This window comes from Filicampus tigris, chromosome 18 (assembly GCF_054856515.1).
Source record: "Filicampus tigris isolate MCC_2025a chromosome 18, RoL_Ftig_1.0, whole genome shotgun sequence".
NCBI lineage: Eukaryota > Metazoa > Chordata > Actinopteri > Syngnathiformes > Syngnathidae > Filicampus > Filicampus tigris.
In genome coordinates, this window is record NC_141234.1 from 12563154 (window position 1) to 12579010 (window position 15857).

The window sequence follows — 15857 nt, forward strand, 5'->3', positions numbered from 1 at the left end:
ATTTAGCAGACCTGCCCACCGGGAAAGCACCAGATTGTCCAGCTGACCACTCCAGGCCTGTGAATCAGAATGTTGTTGAAAATTCTTCATTAACTCATTAAGTACTAGACTTTTTCAGACCTTCTGTGAAAAGATGACATATAAATACCGGTTTGTCATTGGGATAGAATGGGTTGATATGGGATGAACCCATTGAGATGCAACAGCTCATTTGCAAGACACAATAAATACAACAAATAGGGCAGCAATCCATAATACCAGAACACCAGACAGCAAAAAACAAACAAACCCAAACATATTTTTTTCCAGAATATGTTCTATGCAGGCCCACTAGTCTAAACATGGCATTCTGTTTAATATTGTGCTTGTGGAATATGAGAAATCCACCTGTTTTTAGCTCGCTCAGAGGGCAGCCATTTTGTCACTTTTGTCATCCCTTTAAGACAAAATTTTTCAAACTCTTTGCCGAGATATTGTCAGGTGGGAAATGATCTAATTTGTGTGCCTGTGCGGTCTAGCGCCTGGCAGCGCAATCATGTAGTTACTACATTGTAGTACTCTTCCATAACAGTAGGTACTAGGTAGCAGCAGCAGGTAGCTAATTGTCTTTGTTTAGAGACAAGCGAATTAGTGACACGTTTATCCAAACAGGCACCCTGAGTATCAATATGAAAAATTATAAAATACTTTTTTCTTTGTGTTTATTTAATTCCTATTCAATGTTTAAAAAAATGCTTATATGAACAATATAACAATTATATTGTTAAAATAGCTTCTTTTTTTTCACAATTTCAGCTGGTGGTGAGCCCCGAGATTTTTTCAATTAAATTAATGTGCCTTGGCTCAAAACAGTTTAAAAAACACTGCTTTAAGAAGCATCCGGGTGGAGTGTTTGTTATTTAGGGTGGCATTTAAATCTTGTGTCAATGTTGTTTGCACGCCACTGTCCTGACCTAAAACTCCAACATGGCGGACAAATAAGTACCGATCAGGTGATTGAAAACTATCTTTTGTATTTACTTATGTATGGTAAGTATGCCTCCCCTTCCCCACAAAAAAAGTAATAAATATCTTGAGATGTGCATAATTGCCTAAACTAGAGAACCGTACCTAATTTAGTATTTAATATAAGACTTCTCTTGCAGTCAATAACAGAATTAGTACAGAGTAGACTTTGTAGGGTAATGTCAAGATGGCTGTTGATGGCAATTGGAGACTTCGGCTTGACTCGGCTCTAATCGTGACACACGAGTCAGTAATCCGGAAGTGTAGTCAAGTGAAAATGTGTTGCCGTCCTCATACTCAAGTGCTGGAGGTAGCCCGTGGCACAAGCAGCTGGAGCATGCGAAACTAAAACCACGACAGTCTACCGACCCCTCACTGTAAAGTAACATTGTGGATACACGGCAGCCACTAACGCTAACACTCCGTACGGGGAAAACTCAATATTCCCCGTTAATATTTAGCAGTCGGTCTGCGGGGCCAGAGGTGGATGCACAGACTGAGACAGAGACCGTGTAGGAGACGCTGTGTACCAGCATCGAGATGAGCTGCGAACGTGATAGCGAAGCGGAAACGAGGGTGGCTAACGTTAGCTAGCTACAAACGAGCCGAACTGGACTTGATGTGAACCCGATCACCCCCACAACATGCGAGGCACACCGTTTTGTTGTTGGGAGCGGCGTGTACGAGGTAAGTGACTTCCCGGCTGCATTCCAAGTGTCCTCGGGCTGATCGGCTCGTGACTCGCAACACCGATTGGTGTTAGCTAGCAGGCTAGGGGCACGTCAGCATAACGTATTAGTTTGTTTGTTTGGACTTTTACTTTCAGGACCTCGGTCGATGATTAGGAGAGAGATGACTGACACTCCTGACATATAAAAAGACCCTTGATGCTGCTTCGGCATTGGCTAGCTTAGCATACCGAATGCAAACGTAACAGTTGGGAGTCATCACAGTCGTGTTTGGGTGGCCAAATGTTGGCATTGGAGCGTGATATGTATAACAATTCAATTTCAGTTAGATTATATCCTGTATGACAACATGGCAGGAGGCGGTGCCTGGTGGTTACTAATTGGCTCTGCCTCGGTGGGAGTCATGAGAAGCAAGCATTTCTCACTGGTGCTTCACAGCTGGTTTGTGCAGAAAAGCTGCTGTCTGCTTCTTCTTGGCAGCTCAACGTCTCCGAGCAAAGCACAAGGGGGTGTCGAAGGAGAATAGAGTTTCAGCTGGTACAGTTTGCAAAGCAGCAACAGTTCCCTCCCACTGCCCATCCTCCCTCTTGTTCACAGTCATCCGCCTCTTGTCTGCAAATCTGAACTTTCAACAGCTTTGCAAGGGTCGGACATGTCATCTGTGAGCTGCTCCCAGGTCCGTTACAGCTAAAGGTTGGACATATTTTGTTCCTCGTCTCGGATCTCGATTAATGTTTTGATTTCCCTGACATTTTCTACCCCAACTTAATCCTGATTTATGTATGCGGCTGGTGGAGGCAGTTCAGTTTGGCCTGCAGGTTTATTACATGTCGCTGATTTTGTTGGCTCAGGCATTAGTTTTCTTGTCAAAATCCAAGCCTACCTAAACCCGATTAAAAAAAATAACACGTGTGTTATTTTCACTAGACTTTCAAACAAAACTGCCAACGCCTTGCAGAAACATTAGCTATATGTACTGACTGGTGGAGTAGTATTATTTTTCAATTTGTATTGTGACTTGTGTAAGTAGTTCTTTGAGCATATGAGGAAGTGATATGAAACTGTTCAGGCTCCTCATTAGTGTACGTAATAGAAATGTGATTTCCCTCAAATGTCTGTCAAAATGCTAAGTCTGGTTGGAATGGCTGCTTCAACTGAGTACAATCCACCAAGAATTTTGTAAGTCATGTTGGGCTCAGGATAAATGTATTTTTTTTTGTATGGGGAAAAAAATTGCCCGTCAGGGGAATGTTTTTGTTTCTTGTATTAAATATATTAAATCTGGTTAAAAAAACAACCTTCAAATTAGAGTAGAACAGTATAATTTCAAGGATTTTAACAGTTAATCGAATCGCAATGTAGTAGAATGCAATTTGCAAATAAACTTTGCTTCGTAAGATTATTTTTCAAAATCGTTCAGCCCAAAAAACTTCATTATTTCTCCACAAATCTCTCATTTCATCTGCTACTGAGGGAACCACTTCTCTGGTTTGCTGACAAGTTTCAGTTTAAAATATCTATCACCTACAGGCCAAAATTTGGTGGGATTTGCCAACATCAAAATGTTTGTGATATTTCAATCGCCATCACTTTTTCCTAAAACTTTGACTTCAATGGCGCAAGTGGGGTATTATTTGTGAGAAAAGCAGTGTGAGCAATAGTATAGGTCATGAAGTTGAGTCAATTCTTTCCCCAGAATTTGTCTTGGAGCATTCTAGATGTGTTTGAAGTGCTAATTCCTAGTTGTTGTTTTTTTTAATTAAAAATCCACACATATGGTAGCCAATGGTCATGTTGCTAATTGTGCAACAGTAGGGTGTCACTGTTGAGTATTTTTTTATGGATTATACTATTGAAACTGGAGCCTCTCATCTGACATCGGCCAAAAGGACGACTACTACCTGGACTGGCTGTCATTCAATCAAAGCTAGGGCTGTTCCGATCACGTTTTTTTCACGTCCGAGTCCGAGTCTTTTGATTTTGAGATCTGTGATCTGCCGACACCCCGATCCGATACCGATTCGGGTCCCGATCAGGTCCGGTAGTAAACAGCATGAACAGCAGCTTGACCAACAATATGAAATGTAAGCAAAAAGAAAAAATGCCACTGTACTGGCACTAGTCCAATCAAGACTTCAATTTGAGCATAGTGCAACTTTAGACTAAACAGTCCAATAAACAGTTCAGTGCTAGACAGTATGAAGAGCTTGACTTGAAATATGAAATGTAAACAAAAAGTGCCACTGGGCTAAGAAGCGACATCGGGGCAAGGGAGGAACTCCAGATATCGGTTGTAAAGGAGATGCTAGGCACGTCAGCCATCAGGACACGCAATCAATCAGGCAATCGTTTGTGCACCTCGGGAATGCCTTTCTCGGTGATGTAGCGGCGTGAGGGTATTTGATACCGGGGCTCCAGCTACTCTGTATAACGACGCATTCCAAGTTGTTCGACAAACGAAAATGGCCGGTCGTTTATCGCAGTCCACTCCGCTATCAATGAGGTAATTTTACGAGCTTTTTCGCTGTCTTGGGGCATCTTTGCTCTCTACTTGAAAGCCTCCTCTAATGTCGGCTGGTTCTTGGTTCTGGAAACTCGGCATGTGCTGCGGGATGTGTATTTTTCAAATGGCGGATGAGGTTGGTTGTGTTTAATACAGACCTAATTCTCCCACCCCTCGAAATGACACGTTTACAAATGGAGCAGATTGCAACTGCGTTGTTGTTGTCGTCGACCGAAAAGTGTTCCAAGACTGCCGACATGATCGCGTGCCTTCCTTTCAAGCTGCTTGTTCAACTGAGTGATGTCATACACACATCCGGCGTAACGTTAGGGTTACCTTGACGTACATTTTGTAACATGTAATTTATTCATTTTTTCCCCCTAACATTTGTAGCCTACATATACAAAAAAGCTGAGACGTTTTTGAATAAAATAAATATGCAATATATCCGATTTCTGATCGGGTATTAATTACGAGTCCGAGTCGAGTCTGCAACCACGTGATCGAGGTCGCTATCCGACACGTGATCGGATCGGAACAACCCTAATCAAAGGGCATATTTATTTTAGTGACAGACCTGACTGACTGGGAACCGAACCCATGCAGCCCGCATAGAAGTCTGGCAACTGAATCATTACACCACATCAGCAAGTTAAAATAAAAAACTTTGTTTACTTGATAACCCAAATCTTCATTGCTGGGTTGAACAGTTACAAAACGCTGCCGTTTTTTGAATTCTCTTCGACTCTGAAGTTAGCATAGCCAGAACAGTCCTTGATGTATTCTTTGATAAGAGTGTGACTTATTGGCACCTCTTCCCAGAAGAAGTGAATCCGTATGAGCATTGAGTTACATTTACATTTTATATTTCTATTAATTTTGATGGTTCCTAAACACGAACAAGCCAGCCCTGACCTGCAATATAACAATTGCCCACCCTCACACATTATGTGTGTTATCAGTTTAATCATCTGTGGGAAAACAGATTTCGTCTCGTCTCAAACCAGTCGACGGCAGTTCACATGCATCCTAACAAGATTACTGTGTCTATATTTACCAGCACTAATTGGTTTATAATGTTAATGCTGAGGATCTCCTGTGGAGTGGTTTAAAGTAATGCGCAGTGATGTTCCGCTAACCTACTACTGTCATAAGAATACAACATTTTGCACCAATGCCATTTTTACAATTTGTACCTCATTCCCTGCTAGACATTTTCAGACCCTCTTTTACCCTAACGTTTGAAAAAATGTGAAAAAATATATAAATAAATTCCTGGGATTGAATGGCTGGACTGTGAAAAGCCGAATAAATTAGTCAATGAGTTAAAGAACACTTTTGTTCAGAGGTAAAGTTGAACTTTAAGCAGCAACTCTGGTATTGGCAAGGCTAATTTCAGTTTGTCTGTTGGTACTCTATTTTAAAAGCGGAATTACCGGTATATCTGAATTTACCGAGGATCTTTTTTTTTTTTTTTTTTGCGCCTGTCTTTACACGGCCTTTAAAAATTTGAATACTGTCAATGTTCGGGTTTTAAATGGGTTATTGATTGCATGTAAAAAGTAACCTCACTTCTCTGGGTCTTGGCTCACATGTTCTTCAGAAAATAGCAGAACGTTAGATGATACCCTTATGAATTCCCCTGCAAAGCTGAAGGCTTGTTGAGCGGCTTGAGCCTGTAGAATTTCTGTGTCACTCTTGCATTTTTCCACTTTGCTGACATGGCATTTAGCAGTATTTATTAGCTGTAATGCCTGTTCATTCCCAAATCCTTTTCAGAGAAGAGACATTCACAAAAAATAAAATAAAATAGCGACCACCGACAAGTTTTCATTTGTTGATTTGAAATAGTAGGGGTGTGGTAACCTTAATGCATATACATTCCATTCCATTTAACCCTAATATCAAAATGACTTTGAAATCTCATGATCATGTTTCAACAGTGGTTTCACTTCCTTGTGAAATTAACCAGAATAAAGAAAGTTAATCCTTGTGATAGATCATGCATTTTTTTTCCCATGTCTGCATCCCATGTCTTACATGTGCAACAAAGATAAGCATTCAAATGCAATTAACATTTATGTTTCAAGAGGAACCAATTGACATTTTTTTTACGGCCTAAAACTGAATACTTAATTATACTGTTGTTCGTAACAGTCTAACTGCGCACATTTGTTACTCTGATGTAGAATGTTATTTTTTTATTTGAAATATTTTCACTATTTGCCAGACGTTTTCCTTGCTGTCTTTCAAAGTGTAGCTGTTTAGATCGGCCAGCCACCAAAGAAAGGAGAGACTGATTATATTTGTATTTTTGCTGATATTGTTTTTTCTGGTCTGTTTCCAGGATGATGGCTGAAGGATAATGTACAAGGAGTCGCCTTCCCTCAACCCAAAGTGACCCAATTTTTCCCCATTTTTCTTCATCATCATTAATGGGATTGATGTATTTCACAGTAAGATTGTGTGAATTTGATTGTCCAGTTCTCCCCTGGGCACCCTCATCAAAAGAAGACAGGGTTGGTCTTTAATTTGGTATGATGTGATCAGAATTTAGTTCCTGACCGACAAAGCTCTCCGCTTGGATCTGTAGGACTCTTTCTCGGGCTCCAATACGTGTTTCCCTAGTTTTATCCTTTTCACAACCTGCCCCTATTAGTGTCCTTGGGCCATGGTTCGAAAGAAAGGTTCCCTTATACTATGCGGTGCTTTTCTATTTGTTGCGTGGAATGCTTTGCTTTTACTTTACCTTTGGGGACGCCCACCGATCGGCCGCCTCGGGGAGGGTGGCGGTGCCGAACCAGGAGGAAATGAGGAGTGGGGACTGATCAGAGGCAAGGGAAACCGGATCAACCTGGCTGGGAAGGTGATCCAGCTGGCGGAGGAAGTTGAAATTCAGCTTGAGACCCAGAAAAAGCTGTTAAAGCAGATTGAAAGTCACAGGGCAGCATGGTCCAAGCGGAAAGATGTTCGCAAAAGAGAAATGGACGTTACAAAACACGTGGAATCGGAAGCGGTTCACCAGCCCCAAAAGCCTCTGCTTCCTTCGAAAGACAATGCGGATACCAAGGATCAAACCCTAAAACATATTCACAAGGCTTTTGCTTCAGTAGCCCCAGACGCTCAGCGTCAATCCAAAATAATCCAGACGGACAACACAGACAACGATAAACTATCAACTGGTGTTGCGAGCCCAGAAGTCGTCATTCCTATCCTAGTTATTGCTTGTGACAGAGTTACAGTAAAACGGAGCCTTGACAGGCTGATCCAGTACCGTCCTTCTCAAGAACTCTACCCGATTATTGTCAGCCAGGACTGCGGCCACGCTGAAACGGCGAGTGTCATTGGCTCATATGGCAATCAAGTGACGCATATTAGCCAGCCAGATCTCTCAGATATCAAAGTACGGCCAGAGCACAGGAAGTTCCAGGGCTACTACAAAATTGCCAGACATTATCGCTGGGCACTGAACCAAGTGTTCAACACTTTCTCGCAGTCCACTGTGGTTGTCGTGGAGGATGACCTTGAGGTGAGTTCTTGGCTGCCTTTGCCTTATTCCAATTGCGTTCCCAAACCAATGCGTAATACCAAAAGTCGCTGATCTGAACATGTAAGCGTCTCTCCAGTGGCATGTGGTTCCACTTTAGAACCAAAGTTTAGTGTTCACTTGCCTCTCGGTGATTGTGCAAAGCTGTCTCTATAAAGCTGTGTTCGCACTGCAGGTCAATTATGATTTTTGTTGTGCGATGTGAACCAATTTTTTTTTTCCAATCTGACCAGGGTCTCCTCCATTATGTAGATTAATCTGTAGTATGAACGCTCCTCCGTACGTATACGACCTATTCGTCACCAAAATCCAAATATGCGCTCCACGCGAGCAGGTGGACGCGCTTGGGAGACTACTGACGATTGTCCGTGAATCTGAAGGTTTTCATGACGGTGAACGGCAGAACGGACTAGATCATGAAGATTCAGTATGAGCGCGACCACGGACAGTTTATATTGGTGCACTGTGACGTTCAGAAATTTCATTGGTCAGATGTGACTAGACTATCGCTAAATGTATTGGGGGCATGAGGGTCATGAGAAAAATCCATAAATGAACCATGTCACAGGGTTCAAAGAGTGGGGTAAAAAATAGTGGCTTATAGTCCAGAAATTACAGTAATCGTACGGTAAATTACCTTTTTGTCCTTCTTTAGGTGGCACCAGACTTCTTTGAGTATTTCCGTGCCATGTACCCAATCCTTCGGTCTGACCCGACCTTGTGGTGTGTGTCTGCCTGGAATGATAACGGCAGAGACGCCTTGGTCGATCCATCCAAAGCTGGTCTTCTTCACCGGACAGACTTCTTCCCTGGTTTGGGCTGGATGCTGCTAAAGGAATTGTGGGACGAGCTGGAACCCAAATGGCCTTCTGCATTCTGGGACGATTGGATGCGTCTGCCAGAGCAGCGCAAGGACCGCTCATGCATTCGCCCGGAAATCTCACGGACTATCACCTTTGGCCGAAAAGGTGTCAGTTTAGGTCAATTCTTTGACCAGTATCTACGCTACATTCGACTTAACACTGAATTTGTGCCTTTTACCAAACAAGACTTCTCCCATTTGCTTAAAGAGAAGTATGATGAAAAGTTTATCAAAGAAGTTTACAATGCCCCACTGGTGAAGTTCGAGGAGCTACAACAGGGGGGAAGTTTAAGAGGACCTGGTCCGTACAGAGTCAAGTACTCTAGCAGGGACAGTTTTAAAGTCCTTGCGCGGAATCTGGGGGTGATGGATGACTTGAAATCTGGAGTCCCACGGACAGGCTACAGGGGCGTTGTCAGTTTCCTGCACCGTGGTAGAAGAGTGTTTTTGGCTCCACCAGAGGGTTGGACGCAATATGATGTCAGCTGGAGTTGAGACTGATCCGGTTTGGATAAACAAAGTGTTGATGAGAAGAGTTATACTCGGAGGTGCACCCGACTGCATCCTTATGGTTCAAGAAGGAATTCCAACAGCACACCAGTGGGACTGTGAGCTTGCCTGTTTGCCAGGAAGCTTCTCAAAATGAGGCGCTCACTCAGGATCAGATAGCAAAGAGGCCACCTATCTCATGAAAGAAAGATTCTACTCTTGAACACAGCTTAAACAGCTTTTGGCAAAGTGCCTTTCTTTTTTTGACCCATTAAGTTGGGTGTATTGTTATATTTCGTGACTATAAATAACCTGACAAATCCACATGTTCACAGCAGCTGTAAATAAACGTTGGCAAGAGAGGACAATTTGGATTTGAGTCAGCCAGGACGTTTCATATTACTATGTCAGCGGAAAGAAAGTGGAAGCCAAAAATCAGTAGACTTGGAATTTCTGTCAATATGCACATACGAAACTAAGCATTAAGGTAAATAATGCAATGATTGTTTTTCATGCGGAAGTCAACACAAACATTTTCTTTACAATATTACGTTCTATGCAGCCCCACTAGTCTAAACTTGATATTTTGATTAATATTGCGTTTGTGGAATATGAATTAAGCAGCAAAATCCAACTGTTTTTAGCCATCTCAGGGGGCGGCCATTTTGTCACTTCTGTCGACCGAAAATGACGTCACAGTTGCTCGGGTAATGACCAATCACTGCTTCAGAAAACAGGTGAGCTGTGATTGGTTGTTACCTGAGCCCTGAGAAACTGTGATGTCATTTTCAGTCGACGGAAAAGTGACAAAATGGCCGCCCCCAGCCATGGCTAAAAACGGGTAGATTTTGCTTCTTCACACATGTTCCACAAACAAAATATTAATCGGAAAGGCATGTTTCGACTAGTGGGGCTGCATAGAACATATTGTAAAGACAATTTTTGGGTTGATTTCCCGCTTTAAATCTGTGAAATAATCAGATATGATGATACTTTGCCTCTATGGGATAACAGTGTTGAAAAGACCTATTCCTTCCAGCCAAATATCAGAGCTGAGGTGCTGTGTCCTGCAACCCGAGTGTTGAAATTCAAGATTCATCAAAAAGTAATAAACTGAAGCTAAAGTGAATTATAATTTCATGAGATGCTTGAGTTTAAAGGAGGTTCCTTGATCAGTGCTACCTTTATTACCTTCTGCAGTTCACATTTTACCGGTGGAACAATTGCAATAACCAAAATGTGCCATGTTTCCACCAAATGGGACAGTTCAGTTTGATTTGCCAATACATAGTTTATCACAGTGAACATTTTTATTATTTGGCATTGCTTAACTATTTTAAAACCTGATGTCACACACAGCTTACTGTAGTGATATTGTGAATTAACTGTCGATTGTATCGTGCTTTCTAAAATACTTAGCTGCAAAATAGAGCTGTGCAATTAATTGAAATTCAATTCATGATTATTACACTCTATGATTACAAAATTGGCATAACCATAAAAAACGATTATTAATATGCATTTATGTTGGATATAAATGCATAGAAAATCACAGTTTAATTTATACAGTTGTACTTTTCATTTTATAATAACTAATTTGATACATTTTGTTTGGTCCAAATGAAACTTACATATAGTGTTTCAAGCTAATTTATTTGTGTTTATATTTTTTTTACGTTTAAACATTTAATTATTTTGTACCAAAAAAAATTAATTATTTTAATAATTGTGATTTCAATTACGTATTATACCAAAATAATCGTGATTAATAGTTTTTTTTTTCATAATTGAGCAACCCTACCGCAAAAAGATTTTTCTCTTGCCCCTGGAAGGCGTTAATTGACAATTTGTTTTTGTGGCCAACTCAAAAAAATTTTTTTCTATGTATATTTGTATACAATAATATGTTTCCTTTCTTCTATTCCATGCTGCCAAATATTGTAGACATCACTTTTACCCAATTGGATTTCAATATTGTATCACAAGGTATTTTCCCACCACTATTTTCTACTGTTGGGTACGTACCCAACCGCCGTATGTGGGATGGCGATAGGTGTGTCAACTATACAAATAGCAGCAAAATTATTTTGGAATTTGCAAAAGAATTCATGTTAAAGGAATTTCAGTATGGGTCAACTCTTGATTGGTCGATAGAAACAGAAAAGAAGAACTGAACTGAGCTGTACTGCTTTGTGGAAACAGAGCCTCAGAAAAGTAACCAGTACTTGATGATGATGGCAGTTGTGAAAATGCAGAATGAGTACCTATGAGAATCATATGACAGTCAAGGATGCAGGCGGGGTGGATATTTTTTATTTTGATTTTTTTTTTGATTGTTGCTTGAAATTTGAGCGCTGTTGTCCTGAGGGCACTTCTGAAGCAAAACCGTGTGATAAATCTACCAGTGTCTGTTTTCTTCTGCTTCAGACTGACTCATTCCCGTGTATTGTTCATTTCATATCTAAAGAAAAAAATCCATTGTGTCCTTAAAGATGGGAAATCAACCCAAACATATTTTTTTCAAGAATATGTTCCCAGCAGGCCCACTAGTTGAAACAAGGCATTCTGATAAGTATCGCATTTGTGGGATAAGAGTTAATCCACTTGTTTTTAGCCATCTCAGGGGGCGGCCATTTTGTCATTTCTGTCGACTGGAAATGATATCACAACTACTCAGGGCTCAGGCAACGACCAATCACGGCTGACCTGTTTTCTCAAGCTGAGCCGTGATTGGTCGTTACCTGAGCCCTGAGTAGTTGTGATGTCATTTTCAGGCGACAGAGGACAAAATGGCCGCCCCCAGAGATGGCTAAAAACGAGTAGTTTAACTCTTATTCCACAAACGCAATATTTATCAGATTTCCTTGTTTCAACTAGTGAGCTTGCCTAGAACATATTATTGAAAAAAAATATGTTTGGGTTGAATTCCCCTTAAAAATTAAAACACAATGACATGTTCCGACATACCAGTGCACATGCTCTTTGCAGTGCCATATAATTTAATGTTATTTGATAAGTAGTGTAGTGGAGAAAAATCCAAAGTCTGCCACCTGTTGCATTTCTTGATACGGCGCTGCTCTAAGTGGGTATGTTTGATTGATTATTCAGTTTGGTGTAAGTATTTAAGATACTATTAGATGGACTGACAATCTTTTTGTTCGATGCATTTAGTTTGAAATTGTGTCTACTGTTCTTTTTTTTTTTTCTTCATTCTCTCAGTAGCATTTTTGATTAATTTCCCTTCAGCTTGATTGTCAGTTTTCTGAGTGTTAAAGAATCTGCAATGAACCACTTGCGACAGTCGACTGAGTTTCGTCCGTCTAGAGATATTGCCACAATGGATAACGATTTTGTAAGTTGTAACTTTACTCTTGAACTTGAAGTTTAAAACTTTTGCCAAGCAGAGTGACATTTCACCTTGATGCCCTGATACAGGGCCGGTTGTAGTTTTCATCCAAACCATGGTTTGGTCATCTTAGGTTTGTTGAAAAACCGAAATGATTGTCTGCTATTATTTTTTGTTTGTTTGTTTGTTTCAGCTATAAAAAAAAAATAAAAAAAGAACTAAAAGGCTGGTTAGTGTCAAGGAATCATCACTGTACTGTATTAAGATTCGGGACGGTGTCAATGAAATTGACTGACATGTCTGTTTGGCGATACGAAACACTGCCTGTGTTTAGAACTTTAATACATTATGAATAAAATCAACTATTTTGATATCTGTGCAAATATTTGAAGCTTTCTTACTTTAATTCAACTGTATGTGTGTGTGTGTATAAATGTTTAGATGAATTCAGTAAAGAGTTTTTTTTTTCTGATCAAATGCTAAGAGACAAGAAATGAAAAAATGTATACATATATTCTGATCACCTCCTGCTAAAATGCTCACATAGTTCTCAAATTGGGGTCCACGAACACCCACGAGTCTAAGCCATAGCTTGGGGGTCCGCAAAATAATTTCCAATAATTTATGTTGTATCATTCATTACCAAAAAAAAAAAAAACATACCTGCATATGGAAACCGGTGAGCCAATAAAACAAACATACAAAACCAAGTACTCTTCCGATTTCAGCTTTAGGCCAATAAAAATTGTATGACAGATGAATTCTGACATCCCTGCGTATGTGCAGCTATTCTAGCTCACTCATGCATGTATGTAGACTTGTACCGGTTAGGCAAGGTGACCTCTGCAAAATATTTGTCGCTTGAAAGTACATTATTTGGGTGATTTTTTTTTTTTTTTTTTCCCCCAACATGTGAATGAATTTTACTGTTTTGCAACCTTTACATGGGCACCACAAAGTAACAACTGTGTGCTTCACATGATTAAAAGTACATTTAAAAGCTAAGTAAGAAAGACGACCGACTAAAATTTACTAAAGGAATCTAAAATGTCACCATTCTGGATTTAAGCAACACTAATAAAAAGCATGAGTGAAATTTGTTGTACCAGTCACATTTTTTTTTTATTTGAGCAAATAGAGAAAAAAATATGGAATCATCTTGTTATCTGGAGTTCTAAAACTGCGGTTCAAGACTGTTGTCTTGGGGTGTTTGTTCACAGCTCCCACAATGTTTCTGTCATCAACTGCTGTTGATACCCTTGACTGACCTGTTCAATTTCTGTCGCTCAGAACACCAGCAATTTTTTTCTTTTTCAGCGCATTTCAAATTGTTGCATTGGCTATGTCTAATGTTTGTGCAATAGCTCGGCTAATTTTTTCCCCCATCTCTCAGCTTCAAAATGATTTGCTTTTCTCCCATAGACAACTCCCTGGTCTTCATGTTACTTAACCCATTAAGGACTAAAGCGCCTGTCTCAACGGCTCCTCAAAACCTAAGGTCACCTTTGGAATTACCTTTGAAAATCTGAAGTTTTCCCAGAAATTCAACACTTACAAAATGATTAATATCTCAGCCCCTGTAAGATAAGATAAGATAAGAAGATAAGAATGCCTTTATTGATCCCACAGTGGGGAAATTTTCATTGTTACCGTAGCAAAGATATAGGTCACACAGGGGCGGCGGCATAATGTGGCCATTAATGTATAACATTGACGGCAAACATTTGTAGCTGACAGAAACATAATTCCAAAATAATTAAAGATCTTAGACATGTGACTTTCACACAGGCATAATTTATTATTATTTACTGTTTCAATCGATGATGTAAAAATAATGTGTCATTGCAAGCGAAGCACCATTTAAAAAAAATAAATAAATAAATAAATAAATTAAAAAAAAATCGAGTGGTAATTACCATCCTCTATTCTGTTACAAAGACGTCAATATCGTCATTGTCTACAAACCATATCATATCACGTTCGACTGGTTCCACTGGTCGTGCACGTCGTCTATACATCACTGCCGTTACTTTACTCAGAGCTCCGGGCGATCGGCGGCGTTCGCCATTAGCCTACCTACGGCTCGAAAAGATTCCACGATATCCTCCACGGTCTCGCACCACCCTCACGTGTATATTCTGATGCATTAAATTGGCTAAGTGACGGAGAATTGGATTAAAAGAAGACACCGACGTATCCACTCTCCCGGCTTTAAAGGTAGAACGACGCAACAGCGCTCCCGGCTCTAGTGGTAGAAACGCGGTTATGCGCTCCCGTCCTTAATGGGTTAACAGCGAATGCAGTTTACAGTGGTGAAACCCAATGCCAAAAACAAGCACGAGCTAATGATACAAGAAATAATTTTGTCCTCAGATTTGAATGGTTCCATTTTATTTTCCTCTACGTTATCTAAAAAAAAAATTACAAAATAAAATGTGACTGACTACAGCAATTTTCTTTGTTGCTTTTTTTGCAGTATTTCTTAAATCCCAAATTGCGGAATATCTGTAATTTGCCTTTTTCCCCCTGCCAAAATTAAACATGTGTAAATGATCATCCTCCAAGAGCGATGATTTCATAATTTTTTGTCCGGGGCTGTACTTGGGTTGCTTTTCGTCAGTTAGGCAGTATTTGGGAGACCATTGAACAGTGAACACGATTTTGGCCCAGAACCTGCTGAGTTTCCAGTATTTGAGTAGTAGCAACTTTTCGAATAACAATGAAAAGCTCTACCAGCAAGCAGTGCAATGACCTGCCACGACAAACATCCTCTGAACAGTCGAGAAGCTGTGATCAGCATTTATCTCCCTGGTTCCGGTCAGTCATCCTGTTAGATGCCTGCTCAACTTCCTGTTTCACACACTGCCCGAAAACATTTTCATTGTCATTCCACACAGTGCGTTGTGTCTGAAGGGCACAAGCCTTTAAGCTTTAGAAATGGATTTGACTAACATCAAATAACAGGATGAGAAAATGACATTGATGATTTTGAAAAATGTATTGTTTTCATCATTCGGTATTGAAAAATGCTTTATAAAGGTGAAACATGCACATGAAATTTAAGTAACTCACTAAAATTGGAAGTCAACTCAAACATTTTTTTTCCAAGAATACATCCTATGCAGGCCCACTAGTTGAAACAAGGAATTCTGATAAATATTGCGTTTGTAGAATAAGCGTTAATCCACCTGTTTTTAGCCATCTCTGGGGGCGGCCATTTTGTTGACTGAAAATGACATCACAACTGCTCGGGGCTCAGCTAACGCCCAATCACGGCTGACCTGTTTTCTGAAGCTGAGCTGCGATTGGTCGCTACCTGAGCCCTGAGCATTTGTGATGTCATTTGGCCAAAATGGCCGCCCCCTGAGATGGCTAAAAACAGGTAGATTTTGATGCTTAACTCATATTCCACAAAA

At 40.3% G+C, this 15857-nt stretch overlaps 1 protein-coding gene across 3 annotated transcripts; it reads left to right on the forward strand.

Annotated features, from left to right (window-relative positions):
• Positions 1-1289: 1289 nt before the first annotated feature.
• On the forward strand, positions 1290-10224 carry mgat1b (alpha-1,3-mannosyl-glycoprotein 2-beta-N-acetylglucosaminyltransferase b). Of its 3 annotated transcripts, none has more exons than XM_086015241.1 (4): positions 1290-1692; positions 2292-2387; positions 6545-7726; positions 8400-10224. In XM_086015241.1, the coding sequence occupies exons 3-4, from the start codon at positions 6869-6871 to the stop codon at positions 9099-9101; spliced, it is 1560 nt and encodes a 519-aa protein (XP_085871367.1). In that variant the 5' UTR covers positions 1290-1692; positions 2292-2387; positions 6545-6868; the 3' UTR covers positions 9102-10224. The 3 variants fall into 3 exon arrangements, with proteins under 3 accessions (XP_085871367.1, XP_085871366.1, XP_085871368.1); XM_086015242.1 differs by lacking the exon at positions 2292-2387 and having other exon boundaries at positions 1315-1382; positions 1467-1692; XM_086015240.1 differs by lacking the exon at positions 2292-2387.
• The last annotated feature ends 5633 nt before the right edge of the window (positions 10225-15857 follow it).